Source organism: Arvicanthis niloticus, chromosome 2 (assembly GCF_011762505.2).
Source record: "Arvicanthis niloticus isolate mArvNil1 chromosome 2, mArvNil1.pat.X, whole genome shotgun sequence".
Classification (NCBI taxonomy): domain Eukaryota; kingdom Metazoa; phylum Chordata; class Mammalia; order Rodentia; family Muridae; genus Arvicanthis; species Arvicanthis niloticus.
The window spans coordinates 112,874,955-112,899,587 of record NC_047659.1 but is presented as its reverse complement, the minus strand read 5'-3'; the positions used below and the strand labels follow the sequence as shown (position 1 = coordinate 112,899,587).

The following is a 24,633-nucleotide window of genomic DNA, read 5'->3' as shown; positions in this document are numbered from 1 at the left end:
TTTTCCCAGCTTTTCCAACAAGATGATCAAGTCCTGACTCCCAAGCCTGTGTATCTCAGTGACAATGCATTTTACTAGCATATGTTCATGGACCCTAATGAATGCCAGGTGGAAGGAGACTGTCTCTCACCTCTTGTTTGTAAGAAGAGTTCCCAGGGGTGTCTCCCCTTGGTTCTCGAATCTGTGTTGTGATAAGATACCCATGGTGGACTGAGCACCCACCTCTACATTGTCAGGAAGGGTCTGGCAGACAGTGAATGAATTCACCCTCTAGACTAAAATAGGAGAAGTCGTTTCTTGAGTATCGTACAAAGGAACAGCAGGCTAGGCAATAGCTAGAGCCCCACATTAATGTGTTGTGGAGGTCTTATTTATAGTTAGGGTGGGTTTCTTTGTGTGCAGTTTCCCAGCAGGTAATGCATGCCCCATGTGAAGGAGTACAATCCAGACTGGCTTAAGTACAGTTCTGAGAGGTCAGCTTAAGCCTCTGTCCATATAACTTTCAGTTGTATATCCTATATTGTGCAACTAATAGCTGTGCAAACCAGGGTCATGCAGTTCAGGACAGTCTTGGTCAGAGGATCTTGGCAACGTTTCTGGGCTGCAACTTTGTTGTGTTAAGTTGTAACCTTCTGATATGAGCACTTTGCAGTTCCTGGGTCATGATTGTGAAAATTTGTTAACTTACAGTCTTTCATTAGTGGCCTTCCCCGACCTCCCCATACTGACTGAGGGAGAGGTAGTCATGGACGGTGTTACATGTGATGTTGTATTGTGATTAGCTCTTGCCATGTATTTAGAAATAGGCTGTGATAGTTAACCTTGTTGACTCCATGGGATTTTGAGTTACTGTGGAAACAAATCTCTGGGCACATCTGTGAGGAATTATCTAGATTACTTTAGTTGAGGGTGAGATGACTTCACCCGAAATATGGGTAGTACCATGCCATCCATGGTCTGCAGACACAGACTGAATACAGCTGAACATAAGCATTTATGGTTTTCAGCTTCCTGATTATAGACTCAATGCATCTCGTGACCAAGTGCTTCCTGTTTCTGCCACCATACCTTCCTCATGGTGGTTGACTGGATCCCCTTGGATCATGAGCCAAAATAAACCCTTTCCTCCATTAAGTTGCTTCGTCAGGTATTTTTTATCACAGTGAGGGAAGTACTTCAAACATTGGGTTGTAATGTGGCTAATTTTGCTCTCTCCAAGGGAACTAAGTAACTCCTGTGGAGTAGCCTGTAGGCATTGCTAATGAAACAAACATGGTTTCTTATGGCATTGTCTATGAAGTGTGTTTCCTTGCTATCAAAAATGGACCAGAACATGGGTTTGAAGATTTACTTATTTTAGTTTCCTTTTTATCATGAAGTCATCAGTGTGCCATTAGGACCCATCTATATTTTCTTAAGTATCCATTTGTGTCTGTGCTCTATCTCCCCAGAGAAAGGTGTGCAGTTGTATTTGTGTATGTGTATGTGCTGGGGGAATCGTTATGGAATACCTATTGCTTTCAGTCTAAAATGAGCCTTTATATTTTTCCTTTGTTATGACAGATGTCAAAACAAATAAAACTAATATATGAGGAGACAGAATAATTAATCAGGGTAAAAACATCTGGATATTGACATCTGTAGTTGTGATCCTTATAAATAATACATTATTCAAACATTGGAAAATATGGGCTATAGAGTAGATGAGAAAAATGAAGTATCATCATTCAATTGTTAGAATATTTGAAAATGAGGTCAAGGATTTAATGGGAAATATAAAAGAGTGACATGATCACAAGAACCATGGGTTGTTTTTTTTTTTTTTTTTCCAGAATCTTAGAAGAAGGAGGGCTTTAAAAAAATTTTTGACTGAAGAACCTAGAAGTCATAGAAGAAAAAAATATTTTCTTGCATTGTGATAGGAGTCAGACCCAGGGTTTCCTTTGAGAGTGCCAGGCAAATGCTCTGTAGCACTGGGCTATATCACACCCCAAACTTCTAATGAGTTTTAAGTGGGAAAAAAAGAGCCCAGCTTCTTTCATCATAGTAAAACAGCAGAAGGAGCCTGCATGATGCTTGTCACCCCATGGGTAGATAACGAGGGTGCTGAGGATGGGAATGCCAACAAGCATGCCTCCTATCCCCACTCCTGCTGCTATAAACTGCCCTCTGTGGAGGAGAGCTCTGCAGCCTATGTCAGCATTCCCAATATCCTTTGATTTAGCAGTTCGACTTCCAAAAATTTATTTTATAGTCACATTTCCATACATTTGAAAAGACTGATGCACAAAATATTTTAACAGCCCATTGTATTTGGAAATAAAGTAAAATAACCTCTGTAGTCTCAAGAGAAGGCTGGTTAAATTGGTTGTGGTTCTGATGTACAAGAATTTCTCTGTAGCCTTAAAAATAAAAACCAGGTCACCTTCACATTACAGAGGATCCTTATAAGTATGTAAGTAGAAAGGAAGATGCAAAACAATGTTTATGATCTGCTACTCTAAAAATCATTTTATTTTTGTGGGTGTGATTGATCAAAGGGCCTTGTGTGTGTGTGTCTAGTCTAGTATGTTCCAATGTGCATGGAAGGGGAGGGAAGGCAACTTGATAGTATGTGTAACTGCCTTCGTATGTATGAGTTGTTTCTTGAAGGGTATAGGGGGACCAGTAACATTGGTTACTTGACAGAGGGGAACTAGAGAGTTTGCTGTAGGGAAAAAGCAGAGGACCCCTGTGCACTTTGACTTTTCACCCTATGAGCTGCTCTCCCTTCAAGAAAAAAGAGCCAGTAAAATTTTTTTAGAGTTTAAAATTTTTTAAGTTTTGCATGAGGGTTGGGCTTACACGAGGTTATTCCTGAAGGTGGAACTTTTATATTGTTCTTACTTCTACCATAACTGCTTCGAAGAGATTGCTGTTGAGAGCTCCAGCAGTCACTCTGTAATGGTGTGCAGTGGGCACTCAGATTAGGTTGTTGAAGCCCATTGTGGCCAACCAGCTTGCTCATCTCCCCGTCTGTATTACAGACTACCGCTCTCCAAGATCTCCAACCAAATTGGCAGATGTGTAGTCATGCATGATTCTTAGAGGGAAGCTTCTCATTTACGTCACTACATAACAGAATGATTTCTTTGTCCCTTTCTTTTCTTTCTTTGTTTCTTTGTTTCTTTGTTTCTGTCTTTCTTTCTTTCTTTCTTTTTTTTTTTTTTTTTTTTTTTTTTTGAGATTTATCCAAGCATTTAGTCCAGAACTACAGTGATGTGGAAGAACTTATGGATGCAGGAAATATCAATCGTACCACTGCAGCAACGGGGATGAATGATGTCAGTAGCAGGTCTCATGCCATCTTCACCATCAAGTTCACTCAGGTAAGGGCAACCATGGAGCAGAGTCTCCATCCTCAGGCCTTTCTTTGATGATTAGCATCAGCTGGGCACTGATCATAGTTGAACCAGGAGCAGCAGCAAGCTAAGAGTTGAACATGTGTTATGTGCTCAGCCTTTCTGTATTCACAGTGATTTAAATGTCCAAGATGTATATCCTTAAGAAATATTAGCAGGCTTCCACCTTGTTCTAGGCATGAGAAAAACTTGCTCTGTGCCTAATTAAGCAAAAGTTTTCATTGTTGTAAGTGCTGTGGGAGATAATGGACTTCGAGGCACAGCAGCTGGAGGCCAAGGTGAGGAACGGGTGTACTACGTTATGGCTCCATGGGCCCTGGTGGTGTTGATTATGATTAGAGTCATATTAGCAGTGAACACTTAGAGGCACTAACGCAAGAATTTGTTGTGGTCAGGTGGTGAACAGTGTCTTGAAGGTGGCTGGAAGTGGCTGAGGAGAAGTAGTTTGTTACCAAAGCCAGACCACAGAAATACACAATTGCCAAGTCTTGACTTCAGCAAGGGTTAGGAGTTGGCATTGCCCGTCCACAGTGATAGTGAACACACCAGAAAACAGCCAGGCAGGCCTTTACTAATTTGAAGATTTGAAGATTAGAGACCGGGAAAATGAGTTGAGTCTCCAAGGCCAGTCAGAAGTGCTCTCGGGGCAAGCTTCATGTCCTGCTAGACCTTCAGTTAGAACCTTGCTTTACTGGCTTGTTTCAGCTTTCTGATGGATGCTTAACTAGGATGTAGCAGACTGTAGTTTCTAAGAGGCTTATATGTCCATCAAAATATATGTTTATTATTTTGTTGCATTTGGTTCAAAATATAAAACATAGGTTAAAGTTCTTTGGAAATATAAAGTTCTGGAGGGATTCAGGACTTGTGACAATTTACACTTTAGTATTTCACATCTTTAAAGATGTGGTGTGTTTTATTACATAGTGTCACATGATGTCCTACATAACAGTGTTATCATGTGTGAAGAGCCTTTGTGCCCTGAATGCTGGAGCTTCCAGAAGAGTAAAGCTAATCATTTGTTTATTTATTCTTTCTCAGTTCCCCTTAGGAGTTAGTGTCATATTGTTTTGGTCTCCAATCTTTAGGGGTGTTGTCAAGAGTGACAGTGGTTTGCTAAACAGACTGATTATTTAGAAAGTGTCAGAGTCACTTTCTAAATGTGGTAGAGTTCTATTGCATTTGCCTTAATTTGGGAGGTTGTCATAATCACTATGATAGCCAATAAAATAAAATGAACAAAAGAAGTCTACCTCAGAGACCTCTGCTGGGAGTGGAAAGTGATGGGGATTTGGGCAAGAAGAGCACGGGCACTCTGTCCTCTTTTGTGCTGGATGTATGTCTTTCCATAGGCAAAATTTGACGCTGAAATGCCATGTGAAACTGTGAGCAAGATCCATCTCGTCGATCTTGCTGGAAGTGAGCGGGCAGATGCCACCGGTGCCACTGGGGTCAGACTCAAGGAAGGGGGCAATATAAACAAGTCCCTTGTGACTCTGGGAAATGTCATTTCTGCCTTAGGTATGTTTGCTGCCACTTTGCCCTCTATTTCCTTGGTACTGTTTTAGCATAGAACACATTTGCTGGATGTTTGTCTTACAAATTCAGACAGCATGTTCAAGTCTTTAAGAGCTGAGTTAGAGAAGGCAGAGACTTCTGAATTATCTCCTGTTCTTTTCTTCCCTGCAGCTGATTTATCTCAGGATGCAGCCAACCCTCTTGTGAAGAAGAAGCAAGTTTTTGTGCCTTACAGGGATTCAGTTTTGACTTGGCTGTTGAAAGACAGCCTTGGAGGAAACTCTAAAACCATCATGATTGCCAGTAAGAATTTAAATTATATTCTTGAGCACCAGTGTTTCCTGTGAATTAAATGTAAATATTTAAGTTGAAAGCATCTCACTGGGATGCAGCATCTTTTATATCTTAAAGAAATAAATGTTCCTTCCAGTCTTGAAACTCACCCATTGTGACATACTTGTAGTTTGGAATATGCAGTTCTGTGTAGACTTTGCATCATGGAGGCTATAGTGGCACTCAGACGTGCTCAGCTTCTCTTTGCTTAAAGTACAAGATGCTGGGAACTCAGGACTCATTACCTCTCAGCTTTCCTTCCCTGACTTCTCTCTCCTTTTCCCTTCTCTCTTCTTGCCTCTCTTCACAACCCTTGCCCAACACTGACAGTTGCTATCAAGGGAACACAACCATGTATCCATCTGGTCTTAGAGGTTAGGGGAAAGTGGCAGTAGGCTGCAGTGTAAAATTAACCAAAGAGTATAGACGGAAGGAATTAAGTAATCTATTGACTTTTAAAAAATTGTTAGGCTCTGGACTTTTACAGATGACTGATTTTTATCAGAAATGTAAAAGTGTTTTAATTCCTGCACATGAGAGAAGCACAGTTCTGAAATTTCATGTTAGCAGTTGAGAAAACAAACCCCTTTACTGTGTGGGCTATCTCACACCCTATCTTGAAGTTATTCAAATGGCTGATTATAGATGTGAGGAGCAAAATGACATTTAATTTGGTATAGTGAACATCCTTTTCTATAAGCTTAGATAATTTTTTTTTAATATTCATTATTTGTGGCAATGAATATTTAGTCTTTCTTGTGACCTGGAGTTGATCTGACTTTTAAATTACAAACCAACTTTGTGTTAAATGAAACATGGAGTGCTAGATGAATTATTTTTCATATTCATTCTTCACAGCCATTTCCCCTGCTGATGTCAATTATGGAGAAACCCTAAGTACCCTTCGCTATGCAAATAGAGCCAAAAACATCATCAACAAGCCTACCATTAATGAGGATGCCAACGTCAAACTCATCCGTGAGCTGCGAGCTGAAATAGCCAGGCTGAAAACCCTGCTCGCTCAAGGGAATCAGGTTGAGTTTTTCTGAGATTTATAGATAATTTTCCTTGAGTAATGGCATCTATTTCTAGATCTTAATGAGACAATTATCCTGTGGTATTGATTTGAGTAAATAAGTACTAAGTAAAGCTTCAGGTGAGTTAGCCAGTCTCTATATCAGCTTCCTATCAGCCTTTGCATTCCTTATGCATACTGGGTGTAAGATTTCATCCACTAAGCCTTAAATGATTAAATATCTAATAGTTATTAATTATGGATGGAAATTTAGCATGTGATAGGATTAGCAGCATAATCTCCATTAGTAGAAAGAAATTCAGATGCTTAAAATAATATTTAAAATTCTACCCATGCATTTTATGGTTATAAATGTATTTTAGCAAGGCAGGGGAGTTGTGTTTGAACACCTTTCTGAGTCTTGGTCTCTCTTTAGCCCTGTCATAGGTGGCTATAGCAACTCAGCAGTGCCTCTGATATTATGTCTATAACCTGGCTATGATGCTGTTTTACATAGCCTTGCTTGATTGCTGAAATGGCCTCATTTCAGGATATTTTGAATTCTAGCAAAGAAGCTGTGTCCTTTTGTTTCTCATAGTCTGAGCATGTTCATGTAGTGCTATGCTCTCTGAGGACTGGCGTTAATTAGGTTTCAGATGGCTTAGGAACTACTGTGAAGAAAGGCCACCCTTGAAGGAAAATCAAATAGTCTTTTTAACTCTTGCTGTTAGAAATAAAATGAAGATATATTTATATCATCTCATGTTCTCATGTGTGGAGATCTTAAGTCTATTGTTAAATTATTTCTTTTCTGTAAATGAGAAGTGCTTTCCCCATAAGACTGTACAGTACTTCTCACTCTTGATAGCCCGTAAATGGTTTGAACTATGGAAATATTGTTAAGATGAAACCTCGGTTTCCTGTGCCATGATACAGAAGTCAGCCTGCTAGTCCTTTCCCATAAGATGACAGACAACCATCAAACAGGAGTCCTTCACTACATCTGAAAGTGTCTGCACACTTCCATTTGTGATGTCAGGCTTTTGGTGTGAAAGGCAGTTGTCAGCGGAATATAATATCAGGAACCACAATAGTTGTTTCTAGTTATACACTGCTGTTGGAGTCCCTTCTCTGTGTTTTAGAAACATTATTTTTCTAAAGGAGACCTTTTAAAATGATTAATATGTGAAGAAAAGTATTTGAGAAATACTACATGCGGCTGCTTTTACTTGATCTTTGAAGAGAGTGTGTTGAGGGAGAGTGGATATGCACGTGCCATGCCACACATGGAGTCAGAAGACAGCTTTGAAAATATGTTTCTATTATTCCATCCTGTGAGCTTCTAGGATGGAATTTCTGTCGGCAGGTTTTGTGGCAAGTGCCTTTACCCACCCTTTTAGTTAGGATTATTATTGCTCTGCTGAAATACCATAACCAAAGGCAAGTTGTGAAGCAAGTGTTTATTTCCACATCACTGTTCAACATGGAAGAAAGCCATGGCAGGAAATCAAACAAGGCAGGAACTTAGAGGCAGAAGCTGATGTAGAGGCCACAGAGGAGTGCTGCTTACTGGCTTGCTTCTCATGGCTTGCTCAGCCTGTTTTCTTAGAGAACTGCAGGACCTCCAGCCCAGGGATGGCCCCACTCATAATGGGCTGGTCCCTCCCCTAACAATCACTCATTGAGAAAATGCCCTAGATGCCTACAGCTCAATATTATTGAAGTATTTACTTGAGATGACTTTAGCTGGTGTCAAATTGACATAAAACTACCCAGCACACCTATTGAGCCATCTCAAGAGCCCTGGTGTTTGCTTTGTTTGCGGTTGTGTTTGTTTTTATTTGTTTTTGTTTATTTCTCTTATTTCTTTAGAATTAATACCATTGCTTAAATAAGGGAGTAATTTTATTACTGTTTTAGAAGTGAGGATGGAAAATCTATTTAGAATATATTTTAATAAATTTAACATATACATTATAGTGAACATGGGAGTCTAATTCAAAATAAGGAATATTCTGAAACTATAAATCTTTGAGATATTACAAGCATATCTTATTTAATTAAATTTGTGATAATTAACAAAATAAAGAAATGTTCTTAAACACTCATTTAAAATCAAAATCTCTGAGTAAGGAACTGGAGAGATGGCTTGATTAGTGAAGTACTTGTTTATATAAAGCCAGGGCCGGGGGTAACTGCCTGTAATCCTAGCCATGGTGACACAGTGGATGGAGATAGCCGAATCCTGGGAGCTGTGAACCAGCTAGCTGGATTTACACTGTGGACTTCCAGGCCTATGAGACACAGACTTCAAACAAACAAAAGTGGAAGGTACTTGAGGACCAACACTCACAGTTGTCCTCTGATTTTTCATATGTGTGCACCTGCACACACACACACACACACACACACACACACACACACCCCATACCCCCCCCCCCCATTCAACCTCTCTCCAAAATAATTCTCAGAAAACCTTTCTGAGAATATTCCTCTATTTCTAAAATATTCTACTTCAAATTCTTTCATAGCTCTTTGAGAGTGTTAATTTAACTACCATTTTTTAGAATTTTTTATTTAAGAAAAGCTAAATAAAAATCAGTTCTTATTTTTAGTAATTTGTATATTGCAGTTAGAGAGATAATGCACCAAACTTTTAAAAATACAACTTGATAAAACAAAAGATTCTGATGTGTATTTACTTCTTTTATTATATATAATAATAAACATGGAGAGAATTTTTACTAAAATATTATATAAGTACAGAGAAATTGCATCATGTATATATAGGTGCATGGATTTTAGAAGGTCAAGTCATTCATCTACCTGTACCCATCTTGAGAACAGAGTTTCATCACCATGTTAGGAGCTGCTCTGGTACTCTTGTGAGGACCCACCTTCCTCATCATTTGAGTCAGAGATTTTGGATTTGCCTGCTTTTATTCTTTTTTTTCTTCCGCCCACACTTTTATTCTTTATATACATGGTAGTTTGAAGTATGTATTCTTTGGATCTAGTGTCTTTTATCTAGCACCATGTTTATGAGGTTCATCCATGTTGTTACATGTAGGTAAAGACCTACTTACTCTTATTTATTCTATCACACAAACATTTCCTAGTTCATCTTTCCATCAATTTTTTATTTACTTTGGGGGGGGTTTCCTATCTGATTCACTTTTGGGGAGCTACTATGTTTGTTGTAGAATTTTACATGACTTCTAGTGCACATACAGATATATTTCTGTGACACATATGCCTAAGAAGACTTGGTGTTAGTAGTATACATATCAAATGCATAATTTCCAGCGGTACTTCTAGGTTTTAAAGTAGTTGTGCCATTCCCATTCCTCACCAGCATGTAGCAGTTCTGGTTCAGTCTCTGCAGGTGCTTGCTCAGCCTCCATGCTATCCACTTGTCATTAACTATTTTGATGGCTGTGTGTCACAAAATGGTTTACTTTGTACTTCTCATATGATTAATGAAGTTGGCCTCTGAGTACATTCTTTTATCAAGTGCTTTGTTGTATTTACAAATCTTTTCACTTTTAATTTTATAGAAATAAATGTTTCAATTTTTCACAAATATATTTGAAAAAAGTCAGTTAATAAAAATAGAAGTGAAATCCACAATGAAAATTAAGTAGCAAAGAAAACCCAGGCTAAGAAGACAGAGGCACAATGGATTCCTCATCTTTATATTCAAGCCCAGTGTTAGAATGGAAATACAGAACAACTTTGTAGAGGCTTTTAAGAGAGGTGTTTGAGACAAGGGCACAGAGTCAAGTGCAGGTAGTGATGCTTGTAGGAATAGATAGAGTCCTATCAGTTAACACACAAAGAAGGAGAATGCGGTAGAAAGAGCGATGCACTTAGCTCAAGATTACTTTGTCATGATATAGAGTGCAGTTCTCAGTTAAAATCAGTCAGGATATCAACTTTCAAGAAGGAAAACACAAAACACTTGGAAATAGAAGAGAGAGAGCTACATACATTTGACTCAGAGAATGCTCTCATTCCGTGATAGCAAGGTTGGCAAAATTGAGTGGAGATGCAGCAGGTGCACATAATATCACAGGCATTTGATGTAATCAACACAGTTCAGACTAAGAATGAGGCTGCAGTTCAAGCAACCTAGCATGACTTCCCTTGCTATGGAAGGAATAAATAAAAACATCACAACTTAACAGGAAAGGGAAGAAACAGTATAAGCATAAGTTGTAGAAAAATTATTTCAGATTGCTTCCAGAACATGTGGAAAATGTCCAATACAATGAATACTTTTGAGTATATAGCATCTTGGCAAAGGGGTCAGGCTTTAGTTTAATTTTCATATTTGTAAACTGGATAAAAGTAGATGCCAGCTGTATAGCCAGGCAACATTTATAATGATAAAAATAATCCTCAACATGATGAATTTTATCTATGTTAAGATAGACAGTATAGGGCTGGTGAGATGGCTCAGTAGTTAAGAGCACTGACTGCTCTTCCAGAGGTCATGAGTTCAAATCCCAGCAACCACATGGTGGCTTACAACCATCCATAATGAGATCTGATGCCCTCATATGGGTGTCTGAAGACAGCTACAGTGTACTTACATAAAATAAATAAATAAATTCTAAAAAAAAAAAGATAGACAATATATAAGCTTAAGATGGCAGCTGAGAAGCTATACCTTTGGGCCTTCTGAGACAAGTGACTCCTGTAATGGGGTGTGCCCCTCAAAAGGCCCCAGTATGGTGTGTGCCTGTAAGGTATGTTTCGCTGAACTGCTACTATGGCCTATAGATTTCAAAACCAAGATGGGCTGCATACATGCCCATGTGAATCTCTACCCTGTGTGTGGATAGCCAAAGGAGTACTTTAGAGACTGCCACCAGGCTTTTGCCTTTGGGTTTTATACTTGTACTTCCCCACTGAGTAGCTATGCCTTCTGTTCATCACAGAGACTCATTGTGGCCATAGTCATTCAGTTGAATGGTTAGCTGAACTGAAGAAGACCTAAGAATGGTAGGTAGTAATGAAAGCTATGCTGGCACTGTAGGGATGGATCATATGGTGACCAGGGAGTTCTCCAGGCAATGTGTTCTGTTGATATGGCCATGTATACTGTAGGCAGTTGGTACAGGGATAGTTATTGTGACATTGCTGGTAAAGTAAGTGATTTTAAAACCTGAATTTACATCAGTCAGGAAAGCAACAACAGCTTACCCATGCAGTGAATATCGAACAATGGAAATAAAATTTTTAAAGAAAAAATGAAAGGGTTTTATCCAAATATTCTTAATACATTATCTTAAACTAGCCAATAGTCAGGATAATTGGCTTATGCCATTTTCATTTACAATAAACTGTGAGTAGCCATTTAGGCAAGACTAAGGCTAGCAGGTGGCCTTCTGAGAGGTGGCCCACTATCTTGCATGGCTTACAATGGATGAGCTCTGAAAGGCAGGGTCCCAAGAGACTTTATCTCAGGATTGCTTCCTGCAGCTGATATGCCTTTCCTGTCATTGTTACATAGCCTAAGAGTTCTGGGCTTTAATCCACCCTATTGAGCAGATTTCTTGTGGGTCAACATAAAGATGAACTTTCATGAATTAATGCTGTTTAGGTGAATTAATTATTTCATAGAATTCCTGATTTGAGTCAGATAATTTTAGAAAGCTTTAAGATGGTTTTAGTTGTTTAGCAATAAAAATGTAATAAAGTTAGAGTCAAGAATAGAATGTACCCACTCCTCATAAATAGTAAAGGCTGCATAATAAGAAATATAATGAGCTTTCATAATTACACTAAAAAGAGATAAAGGCTTGGAATAAATTTATGTTCAGGGAAAAACATTCAGTTCCAAGGATGAAGCCACAGGTGTGCACTGTGATAAGTCAAGGCTATGTAAAAACTGTTGCTTTGAACTTATAATGAGCTTACAGGGTGAATTATTGCTTTGAACTTGTTATTGATGCCTTTCTGTAGCTTCCCTTATATGTACCATTTTATCAATGAGGTAATTCTTACATAGAGAACTTTTGGTCTAAAGGCTATAAAAAGGCTGAAAGCAATAAAGAAAAAGGATGTAGCCATTTTCAAAAAGAGTTAACAAGCTACAAGCCTCTCTCCTGGACAGTGAGGAGCTCCTGGCTGACAGAGAAGGAGCTCTAACAATAAATCCTTTTACTTAATTCCCCACTGCTAAACAGCATATGCTAATTCACTAGAAATTAGCACTTATTTAGCACAAATAATGAGTTAAAGAGTTAAGTTCTCAGTGATTATTAAAGCACGTGATTGTAATAGAGTTAAGTTTTTAGAGTTTATTTAGGCACAGAACACTAACAAAGAGTTAAGTTTCCCCATTGCTTATTAAGCACAGAGAGTTAAAGAGACAAGAAGCCAGCAGTTTTCAGCCACAGAATAAGCAAGAGAGTATTAAGTTTCCAGAAGCCATCAGCTTTAGCCCCCAGTACAGTTAGAGTTACAAGGCAGGAGATCATCAGGCTTTGTCTTTCATCCAACTCTGTGTTACATCTCAGCTACAAACCCTAAAAGGCTGGGGCTGGCCCCTGGCAATAACCTAATATAAACATGGTTCTGTTAATTTCTTGCCTGGGTGCTGGATTCTTTCTGTTTGCTCCTGTGTTGTCTTCGGCAGCAAGAGCAGCAGACAGAATAGGGCACTTATGCTTCTGCTCCTCAGGTCCAGCCTTAGTTATTAGACATGCACGTGAGTCCCAGGCTGCTGAATGATTCTAGGTTCCCACTGGATTTTGGTGTTTATCACTTCGGAGTATACCCTTTTGTAGCATGGGTAAAGAAATGAACTTAGATTGTAGCATAGCCAGATCATTTACTGGATGCCATGCGCAGTGAAACAAGTGAAGTTTGTTTGCATCCTTCAATGTGGATGAACTGTTAAGCAAGACTTAGATGTCTTACTTTTAAACTTTGTTCTTTGTGTACATCAGAGAAAGAAAATTTTAAAACCATAGGGATTAAGATGTGTTTGACTTTAGTGAAATATGGTTGTTACGGCATTTGTATTGCAGATGTAGCTTCTACACTGTAATGTCATGGTTTTGGTATTATAGCATATATATTCCATGGATTAGAGACTTAATGATAAATAATACTTTGGAGGATATATGAGAAATTACCTTTTATAACTATTTAATATTTTTTCTGAAACTCTTTGGTAATTTGGGGAAGCCCTTGATGTGCTTCATTTTTGTCTATTAATTGCTGATGTCTTTGTGATTTAAATTGTAGATTGCCCTCTTGGACTCCCCTACAGCTTTAAGTATGGAGGAAAAACTTCACCAGAATGAAGCAAGAGTAAGTTATGGCTTGAGTTATTACTGTGTTTTCATGTCAACTTTGACATTATTTTTTAAGTCCATGTTTGTTGCAACCCGAGACTGTCCATCCCTAAATTCTCACCATTGAGTAGAACACTTGTCTTTCCCACTGGTTGGGACATACTTTTTTCATTATACTGATCTCTAATACCAACCCTATGGCCACAGTCTGGTTCCTGTGTTTGAGACAGAATATCACTGTATAGTGTTGGCTGTACTTGAATTCATGGTGTTTCTGTCTCAGCCTTCAGAATGCTATGTTTACAGTTATATACCACCATATGTGGCCCATGATAATGTTTCAAGATGAGTAATAGTTAGCTTTCTATGTACTGCATGTTTACATGTTAGTACACAGAACATAAAGGGCACATAGTGACTTGCTTCAGTTAAGGTCACAGCAGGTCTCCTTACAAAGAATGGGGCCACAAAACCAGCAGAGCAGGCAGAGACCTTAGACAGTTAACATTCACAGTTATCCCCACAACTTAGAGCTAAGTACTGTTTAGCTTTCTGGAGCCCTTGACTTTGCCATGGAATATTCAGCATTCTGGACTGAAAATATTTCAGGTCAGGGTCCAGTTAAGAGGCAGGAAGGGAACAGAAGTGAGGGACCAGAGCTGAGGATGCTCTGTCAGAGGGGCATGACAGGGCTGGCTTTGACGCTTGCATTTTTAAAAACTAGCTTATGGCTGACATGGTTCTATCATGTTACTTTTTTTTTTTTTTTTTTTTTTTTTTTGCCCTCTGGGAAAAGAGAAAGACAATAAAAGCTGTTTAGGAGTTCACATTTTCTTTTTCCTGGTGCTGAATGATTAAAAGAGCCATAAAGGAAAACACATGGTCTGATGGTAAAAACTCAGAAACCACAGTGTGAGAGGTTCACATTGAGCTGTAGTTAGGAACTTGTTCTTACTTGTTTTGGTTAATTGTTTTGGTTAATATCTAATAACAGTGTCAGCGAAAATATCCATTTCTTAATTCTTATTTTTTTATGAAAGTTTATATTTTACCCCTTCTAATCCTAAGTACAATGGAATATCTGGGTGTGGTTGTTTATCAATTACAGGTTTCAGGAATGCTCTGCAAGTTAATAGAAAGCAATAAACATATTAATTAGAGTGCGCTCACTCTTCATGCTGTGTTGGAAATAGTTGCCCATCTTAATCATAAAGTTCTCTAAGTGCTTGCCTAGCTTTTACTGACCTTTCTAAATACTTGCCACCTGCTTTATTATTCAGTCTCATTGACAGAGATAGAGCACGTATATGGATTTTGTTAATGCCTTTAATAAAGACTATCTGATTTAAACACAGCGATAACTCCAAGGCATACTTAGAACTTTGTAAAAGCTCAGAGAGTTTGATTATATTTGAAATGGATGGATTTTTACTTTTTTTTATTGAAAAAAATATTTTCACACAAGATAATCTGATCATGCTTTCTCAAGCCAGTTCCTCTGTACTTCACCTCCCCCACCTAACTTCACACTCTCTTTTGCTTTAGAAAACAAGCAGGCTGAAACCAAACCAAACCAAACCAAACCAAACCAAACCAACTAGCCAATCAAACAAAAACCCCAAACACACACACACACTATCACTCCTTAGCCCCGGGGCTCCATCTTTGATATAGACATCCCATTTACAACTAAGCATTCCAAAATTTCTCACTCGGCACCTGTCCTGATATGGGTCTCTTTGCTATTGATTGGGTCATCTTTCTTCAATAAGGACATGTATGATGGTACAAGGTATATTCATTTGCTGAATGTTTTCTATTTATGTGTCTACTCATTTGTTAGTATAGATAAAAAAAATTGAGTATTGTCACTCTTTCCTTGACTCTTCAAGGAGAAAAGATATTAGCATATCCTTTTCTGAAAGATTTTTTTAAAAAAAACAAAAAACCAAAATGCCCCAGTGGTCATGTGGCTCACTACTGTCCTTTGAAGGATCCATGGGTATGATTGGTTTCTGACCATCACTACAGCCTTATCAAAGCATTGGAGACAGGCAGGAAATGATATGGATGGGGTTGTGTGTCTCGTCACTCCTGTATTTTTGTTCACAAAGAAGACAGATTTTGACACATATAACAGTGAAAGGAGGAACATCTATAAAGTTTATTTAGAACCCCATAGTTATTTGTGGTAAGCGAATGGCTGCTGCTTGTCAGTCAGGTAGGTTTGTCTCCCTCTATGACCACCACAGATCCCCATTTCCTTGCCAGCATCACACACTGTTAGTGGGGATTGCTGTGCTTCAGTGAGCATGGAGAGTGAGTGCCTTTCCCTTAGGAGGATAGAGCAGGCGCCTCACATGAGGGGTTTTGGGTGGGGAGAGCAGGGGCTTAGGGGAGGTGGTTTCTGCTGTGGATTGGGAGGCAGTCAGGTGACAGAAGGTAAACCCTGAGAGGCCAGCTGTCCCTGTCCTGTAGCCACTCCTTCTGTTCCACACTGCATATTTTTCATTTCAGTTTTTTCTGACCTCTTGATTCGGGTTGACTTTTTTGCTTCTCAGTGAATTAATCATGAGGATCATCTAAAAAATTTTCTGTAACTAGATGAAAACTTGATTACTTTGAGAAACAGTCACCATGTCAAACTCTACTATGGGGCTCTTTCCTTCCCTGAGTTACAGCCCACTGAAAAGGAACTGATTTCTATCAATAGAATTTTGCTGTGTCTGAAAGAATCAAGTAAAGAAGCATCTTTCCCCCCCTTTACCCAAAGGTAGAATGAGATTTATAAACCCCATTAATTAGTTACAAAAGCAAATTATCTCCTAAAAGAAAACTGCAGCATCTAAGGTGATTTAATCACCACATCCAATTAGAAAGGGAAGTAAATGGTTATTTCTTAAAGTACAGCCAGGGAAAAATAAACACACTTAATGTGTTACTGTCATCCTTGGAGTTGTAAGTGATTAATAATCCAAAAAAGTCACTTCTTTAAGTCCACCTGTGTGTGTGTGTGTGTGTGTGTGTGTGTGTGTCTATGTGTGTGTGTGTATACACACACACACATAGACACACACACTTAGTTCATCTTTGCATACTGTGTATACATTTAGAAGCTTTCAAGATAAACATTATGTTAATTTTTAATAAAATCATTATATGTTTATGTTTTTGTTCCTAGGTCCAAGAATTGACCAAGGAATGGACAAACAAGTGGAATGAAACCCAGAATATATTGAAAGTAAGGGCTGTGGAAGTGTCTTACTGTTGTTATGCCACTGTGCCAGCTAAGTGGGTACCTCCCTCTCTCATCTGAAATATGGTTGGTTGGGCTTTGCTTGAAGTAAGATCGATGAAGCTGATTGGGACCTGTAGCAGGTGGCCTTGAGGATAGTTTTAAGGTTGTGGATGATGGTGAGCTGTGACATTCATAAGTTACCGTGATTTTCCTAGGCATACCCTTTTACTTGTTGGAGTTCCTCCATTTTTGGCTCAGTACATTTAAAATTCTATTATTCAAGGAGAATACAGTTTGTTTCTATTTTGTTAAAGTCAACATAAAAGCAATATATTAAGAACAAAATGAATTTATGACATCGTTATAGAACACACTTGCATAGCATGATTAGATTACAGGAATTTCTAGACTACTGCTCTCCTGTCCAATTTCTCCATGTCTCAGTGGCTAGATGATGGTTATATGCATTTCTGCCAACTGTGAAAGGACGTCTTTAATTTTGGTCTCCATTTTTCATGCTCTGTGCTACAAAATGGGAATTTATTTCAGCTTACTTAAGTGGTAAAAAGACTACTACACAGGGTTTAGAGTTGAGTTTGAACTTTGTGCTTTGATGCATGTGGTTGCTTATCTTTAAAAAAGGCCACTCGGAGGCTGTTGATGCTGAGGTTTGCTTCTGAGTTCTAGTGAAGTGCTCTAAGGATAAAAACAAAGCTCCATGTAATGTTGGCTGGCCGAGCTTGACAGGGCCTCAGCTGTATGAGCCACAGTGCATGAAGTTGGGTGTTCTCTATGTGAAGTGCATGCCTGCTGACCGGTCTGTGAGGGCAGACTTGAAGGCCTGGATTAGCCACTGAGCCTCATCTAACAACAGACTCAGAGTCAGGGTCAGCACTGTACCTTATCTCCTTGTATTTGTTTGGAAGGTGGCCTGCACCACTCCAGGCTTATGAAGACTCATGGAGGTGGAGGTGATGCTCAGCTTCTTTCTATTCTGGTGGGAGCGGGTTGATGCTCCTGGGGACAAATGACAGGAGCACAAATGACAATGTTAAGTGAGGGCTTTTATATTCAGGTGTCCCGTTCCTAAGGAGAAAGGCATGCTGTTTTGAGGTGTCATGCTTCAGCACTGTTTCCCTTGTTCAGAATTTATTTATCTGCTTATTATTTCAGTAGTGCTCTGGTTTAAACCCAGAGTTTTAGACATGCAAAGCAAGTGCTCTTCCACCGAGCTACACCGCAGCCTGCCTTTGTTGAGAGACAGTGGTACATGAAGCTGAACAGAGACTGCATTCACCTCTCAGGATAGTTGTGGTAGAATAAGCACTGCCTGGGAGGTAAAAGTATTTGTTCCTGAGGTTGAAAGCACTCCGAGTTGTACAGTAGCAGCCTCTAAAGCCCAGCCAGGCCTTTTGACCTTCCATGACAAGGTGTAACTTCCCTTAAGAAATTTGCAAAGATGCAGCATTAAGTGTTCCCTATTTAAAGAACAAGAGACATCATGGCTAATAGACTCTTTGAAAATTATTAGCAGAAGTTGTACCTGGTAGGACCAGAGGCACAGCAGCAATAAATTGTAAGCCTTAAACTCCATTTCCTCCTCCTCCTCCTCCTCCTCCTCTTCCTCCTCCTCCTCCTCCTCCTCCTCCTCCTGCTGCTGCTGCTGCTGCTGCTGCTGCTGCTGCTGCTGCTGCTGCTGAGGCATCCTTCCCCTGTACTTTGAGTGTAAAGTTGACTTGGAGTGATACTCCTACACTGGAACTACTTTTATGCTGGATTTTCTGACCTTACTGCAAAATCACAACAGTAAAACCTCTGGAATTTTCCAGATAGTTTCTTCTCCCTCTTAAAGTGCTTCTGGGTTTCAAAGTTAAATCTTTTTCTGATTCAAATCCCAGTTCACAGTCATCTCATTATCTTTACTTTTCAAGACTTTGCAGACAAGGAGAATGTATGCTGTTAAAGGTTATGAGAATAGCAGGGACAGTGTCCTGTCCTCCCCTTCTTGTCTGGACGCTAGGTCTGTGCTCATCTTTGGTCTCATTGGGAGCTTTAAGGTTCTCTCCATATCCGTTTGAAATATACTGCCTATGGTTGGGATAGAGAGTGCTACTCAAATGCTTATTTTGAAGATCCTTTATGGCTATTAGTTACTGTTCCTCAGATATATATCTGTGTGCTTTCTACAACCCTCTCCTGCATTTCTTTCTTTTTTAATTAATTATTTTATTTATTTACATTGTAGGCATTGCCCTGCTACCAGTCTCCCCTTCCACACAGTTCCTCATCCCATTCTCCCTCCCCTTTGCCTCTGAGAAAATGCTTCCCCTTCTCCAGGAATCCCCTTTTTCTGGGGCCTCAAGTCTCTACAGGATTAGGTACATCTTCTGCCATTGAGGCCAGATAAGGCAGTCCTCTGCTACATATATGCCAGGGTCCCAGGACTATAGTGTGTTCCATTAAGTTGGCCACTTGTGCATGAAACCAGTCTTGCATCCAGTGCTGCATGCTTCCCTTCCTGTCCAGATGTGAGACTCCAGGTTAATTTATCACCAGACATCATGTTTTCAGTAAGACAGGGCTCTGTCTTCGAATGTAGACATTAGCATTTAAAGTCAGTGCCGGGTGAATGGTGAAGGTCTCTTGAATATTGAGCTTCCCTGCATCTCACCACATTCTGAGCTCTTGAGTGCTCAGAAGCAAGGAACAACTTGGTTCCCTTCTGTCTACACCCAGCCTGTGACTTCCCTTGCTTGGGAATAATGACATTCGAGGTGTGGGTGTCTGGCATCAGGACACTGGCAGACCCTTGGGTACATGCATGCTCTGATCAAAGGTACTGACTTGGTTTTAGCAGCCCTGGTAACAGCATGGCCACCATGGCTGGAGCCCTGGCTTTGGTCTGTGAAACTCAGAACTTGTATCTCAGGCTTCAGTTGCCTTTTCCTTACTGGGTAGTGACACTTATTTTCATATATCCTAGTTGCCAGCTTTGAAATTGTGCTTGATGCCAACTGATTCCCTGGGTCCAAGGTAGCATGATAAGAGATAATGGCGTTACCTTCACTTTGAAAATAATTCATTAGAAAGTTTGTTTTTGTCTTTTTAGAACAGTGGTTCTTGGGTTGGAGAGATGGCTCAGAGCTTAAGAGCATTGACTGTTCTTCGAGAGGTCCTGAGTTCAGTACCCAGCAACCACATAGTGGCTCACAACTATCTGTAATGTGATCCAATGCCCTTTTCCGATGTGTCTGAAGATAGCTACAGTGTACTCATATACATTAAATAAATAAATACATAAATCTGAAAAAATGTTCTTTAAAAGGGTTGGAGAGGGTTCAGTGGTTAAGAGCACTGGCTGCTCTTCCAGAGGTCCTGAGTTCAATTCCCAGCAACCACATGGTGGCTCACAACCATCTGTAATGGGATCTGATGCCCTCTTCTGGTGTGTCTGAAGACAGTGACAATGTACACATACAATAAATAAATAAATAAATAAATAAATAATAATAGTAAAAATTTAAAAAACCCAGTGGTTCTCAACCTTTCTAGCTCTGTGACCCTTTAATGCAGTTCCTCATGATGTGGGAACCCCCCAACCATAAAATTAATTCATTGTTACTTCATAATTGTAATTTTGCTACTGTTACGAATTATAAGTATATAATATACAGGATATCTGATATGTGACTCCTGTAAGGGTTGTAACACACAGGTTAAAAACCTACTTTAGGTACATCATAGGTAGACGCTATGTGGCAGTCCTCTGACTGTCCTCAGTGTCCTTTCTTGCTCCCTAATCTACCTTCTCATTTTCATTATTCTTCATTTTCTAACGGGTTTTGTCCCAAAAGGCTTGGGACCTCTATTTATTTTCACCTGCCCTATAGTGAGTCTGTCCTACTACCCCTGGCATATCTACCCTCCCTGCTGGATGACATGCTGGTCCCAAGTGCCACAAAGAATCTGTTTTCATGGTGACTCCTATCCTTGGCTGGGGTTGCTCCATCATTAGGATAATTCTCTTTCTTAGTCACCCTGTCAGAATCCATCTGAAGTCCTCTGCCCCACCCCTACCTTTTTAGTTAGAATGGATTTTATTTTCCTCTGTGCTTTGCAGCATTTGGTTTTATGTTTGATACAGTTGTCATGACTATCTGCATTAACCTGTGTCCCTGACTGTCTGTTTCTACCTCTGTCTTTGTGCTGACTGACATATGGGCAGTTAAGAGCTGGAGCTGGTGGAGGACTGTATCTGGTCGTCATTCTGTAAGCCAGCTTCTGCAGCTCTGCTTCTCACAGAGCAGTGTGCATGAAAGCTATGGGATTAAGTTAGCAGTAAGAAACAAAATGAAGCCCATTGTGTTAATGTGCCACGAGAGCCATAACTAAACCCCATTAACTGGATGTTTTAAATATCAGATTCTTCTGTCTCCCACAGTCCTGGAACCTGGAGCTCCAGGATGGGGATATGTCAACCTTGGCTTTTCTCCTTGGCACAGGGACAGCACCTCTGCTGTGTCCTCAGGGGACCTTTCCTTTGGTGCCTTTGTCACTGGTTATTCTCTGCTTTCCTCATGATGAAAATAGTCACACAGGGTCAAGATCTACCCTAGTGATTACACTTTAACTTAATAACCTCAGCTAATTAATTTTAACTTAATTAAATGTCCTGTCTATGGATAGTCATATCCTGAGGAACTTGGACCTACAGCCTCAGACATAAACACTGGGGCCACCCACTTTATCTCATTATAACCTTGATCAATACAAATGTGAGGATCTGGTAAGAAACATCACCTCCTGCTCTGCGGACCTCAGTCCCCTGTGCTTTCTACTGCACTTTTCTCCTATTTGAGAGCCTCATGCATGTAGTTTTGTTTTGGGGAGGAGTGTGGCTGGATTTTCTATATCATAGCCCACCTGTAGCTTGGATCAGTTAGAACCTGGCCTGTTTCAGGTGTGACAGTATCAGCAGCATTTGTGAGATGGTCAGGAAACAGAGCCTTGAGTCTGTACACCACTCCATGTATCCTGCTTTTAGAATCTGCATCTTAATCAGATGCCCAGGAGAGTGTTTGTACCTTCATGTTTGAGTGCTGCCCTAGATCTGCCATGCTGGGGAAAGGTGGATACATCCTGGATTCTTTGCTCCATTCTACTCCATCCTGTACTATGGGGGACTGACGTCCACAGAATGCCCCTTTCCAGGCTCCTTTGAGCCACCGGGAGAGTAACAGCATCTCTAGTGGCAGATGCCTTTTTGCCATGACCCCAGGTCCTACCAGTAAGGACTAGCCCCTAATGGTTATGGTTCTGCCTGGTACACTGCCTCCAGAAACATGCTATCATCTCTGCCCCTTGTCTTGTAATAATATTGGCTTCCTGTTGCCTGTGGTGACTCCACCATCCTTGATGGCTTTCCAGCAATTCTTTTACAGCTAATGGTAACCACATCTGAGTGACCAGTGCCTATATTGAAGTTCCTTGGGTTTTAAACACTGAAGTAGCTTCTATTCTGTGGTTAGCCATGACTGATGCAAGTGTGTTTGTACTGCCAGCTTCTCAGGGCAGTATGCCTTTCCTTTTCTTTTTAAGATTTTCTGGTCCCTTTTAGAAAGCCCATCTCCATGTGACTAGCATGTTGGCTGAATTTAACTACAACTGGCTTCCTCTTAGTATGAATCCAGCTTCCTCAAGCTTGACCATTTAAGAGCTTTAGAGTATGCTTGCTTTGGGTCTCCTTTTGCATAGCTATAATACCTTGCCCATTTTGATTGTGTTTAGAGTTATACACGAAACAGCTGCACAAAACCCCTCAGTGCATCTTTTGGTCTGGCACATTACAAATCCCATCTTACAGTGCTGATGTATATTTTGTTTTTTGAGCTTTCCTCTTAAAAGTGGAATTAAGAGAATTCTTTCTTCATTTCAATACCCCATGCCTCCTTCTTACTTTTTGGTTTATTGACTTGCACACATTTGTTTCTCTGTCCCAGAGTCCTATAAGTTAAAGAAAACTGTCCAAGGTATGTTATCCTACTTCCAAGGAGCTCCTTGAGCTCTGTGCTTCAGACTGAATCCCAGACAGCCAGGGCTACAGCACAGAGCTGGTGGCTCTGTGGCACATAGCGTGGTAGGAGAGAGCATGCATGTCTGCAGCCATGCTATAGCCAGGGACTTAGAGCTAGGTAGTGTTCTTGGTTGACTCTCTCCATATTTGGTTATTCTTCTTGATTTTCTACAGACTGCATGCTTTCTTGTTGTAGACATAGTTTCTGATCACTCCAGTGTCTTGCTGGAGTTTGTATTTTCTCTGCGCCACATACCCCACATATAGCTTCTAACTGTGTCAGGGAATAAGCAGGTTGCATTCACACAGGCAGTTTTCTTGAAATGTGTACTAATTGCATAACAGTACCTTGAAGGGATTTTTTTTTGTTTTTTTTTGTTTTTTGTTGTTTTGGGGGGGTTATTAAGGGGAATTATTGTGTATCTTATACCCAGTTGGTGTTTGCTCTGTTGTATGTTGTGGCTGGGCTGTATTTGAACCCATATGATTAAGAGATCAGAATGGAAACAGTTTAATTTTGAATTGTGCTGGTGGCTTACTAGCCCTTCTCTGTGGGATACATGAATTTGGGGAACCAGCATTCATGGCTGGGATGGGGAGCATATTGATGGCAGGGCCTTTACTTTTTCAGAGCTTCTTAAGTAACAGAGAATATAATAAAATGCAAACAGGATATTTTCTTGGCTTAAGGTTTTCTGAGTTTAAATTCTGTGAAGAAGCATGCTACTTATGTTTTATGCCAGAGTGAATCAGCTGAGCTACTTGTCTCTGCAAGATTATGGCAGTCTATAAAAGAGTTTTTTTGTCTGCAGTTTCCTTGCATGAACTGGAGAATTTGGATGAATTTGGAGTAGACCAATAACTGGGCCACCAATTGGTAGGCTTGTAATATGGTAGGTTTGCAAAATGAGTTTCCTGTGGTTCTCGGGATCTCCTTGGTCAGGGCACTGGATCCTCTTGCTTTCTGGAAAACCTACACCAAAACATGGGAAGTCACTTCTACTTTTACTATGATTACAACTATGACCACCACCACCATCATCACCACTACCACCATCATCACCACCATCATCACCACTACCACCACCACTACCACCACCACTACCACCACTTTCTCCTCTTCCTCCTTTGGTGATATCTTCCTTGTTCTTGGCATAAGAACTAATATATGGGTAAGATATTATTTATGGTCATAAACTTTGAGACATTACTTATAGCCATGGAGTATAGGTTTCCTTATCAAAAGTTGTTTTAAGCCATTCCATGAAGAGTTGTTTTAAGCCATTTCATGATTCAAAACTCTAGCCCGAGACATTAAAACATCTGGGGTTTGTAATGTGCCAGATCAGAAAGTGCACTGAGGAGCTCTGAGGAGCTGTTACATGTGTGGCTTGAAACACAATGTGGTCAATGAGCACAGTGTTGTCACTCTGCAGAAGGAGAAAGATCTTGATGGCCAGGCTTATATCAGGTATTGCTTGTTCCTGCAAGTTGAAAACTATACAAAGCAATCATGTATTTATAACAGAGGGAACACATCCAGAGAGGTTCATTATCAGGCAGTTCCATCCTAATGTCAGCACAGTGACACAAAGTAAGATGTCTGTAGCATCACTAGGTGATAGTCAAATGGGACCACTGTACGACCATTGGTTGAAGCACTACTGTAAAGGACATGACCATATTGATCGAATCATTTGCCTGCGTGGAGACAGTATTGTGATCTTCCACAATTATTCAGGATT

General features: G+C 40.0%; 1 protein-coding gene across 9 annotated transcripts in view; it reads left to right on the top strand.

Moving 5' to 3' along the window:
- Kif16b (kinesin family member 16B) overlaps positions 1–24,633 on the top strand; it is a 291,086-nt gene that overhangs the window by 44,668 nt on the left and 221,785 nt on the right. For all 9 annotated transcript variants that reach the window (XM_034494994.1, XM_076929869.1, XM_076929868.1 and 6 more), the window contains exons 7-12: positions 3,226–3,368; positions 4,754–4,922; positions 5,091–5,222; positions 6,111–6,286; positions 13,528–13,593; positions 16,759–16,818. In XM_034494994.1, the coding sequence (XP_034350885.1) occupies positions 3,226–3,368; positions 4,754–4,922; positions 5,091–5,222; positions 6,111–6,286; positions 13,528–13,593; positions 16,759–16,818 (746 nt within the window). The remainder of the gene's footprint in view (positions 1–3,225; positions 3,369–4,753; positions 4,923–5,090; positions 5,223–6,110; positions 6,287–13,527; positions 13,594–16,758; positions 16,819–24,633) is intronic.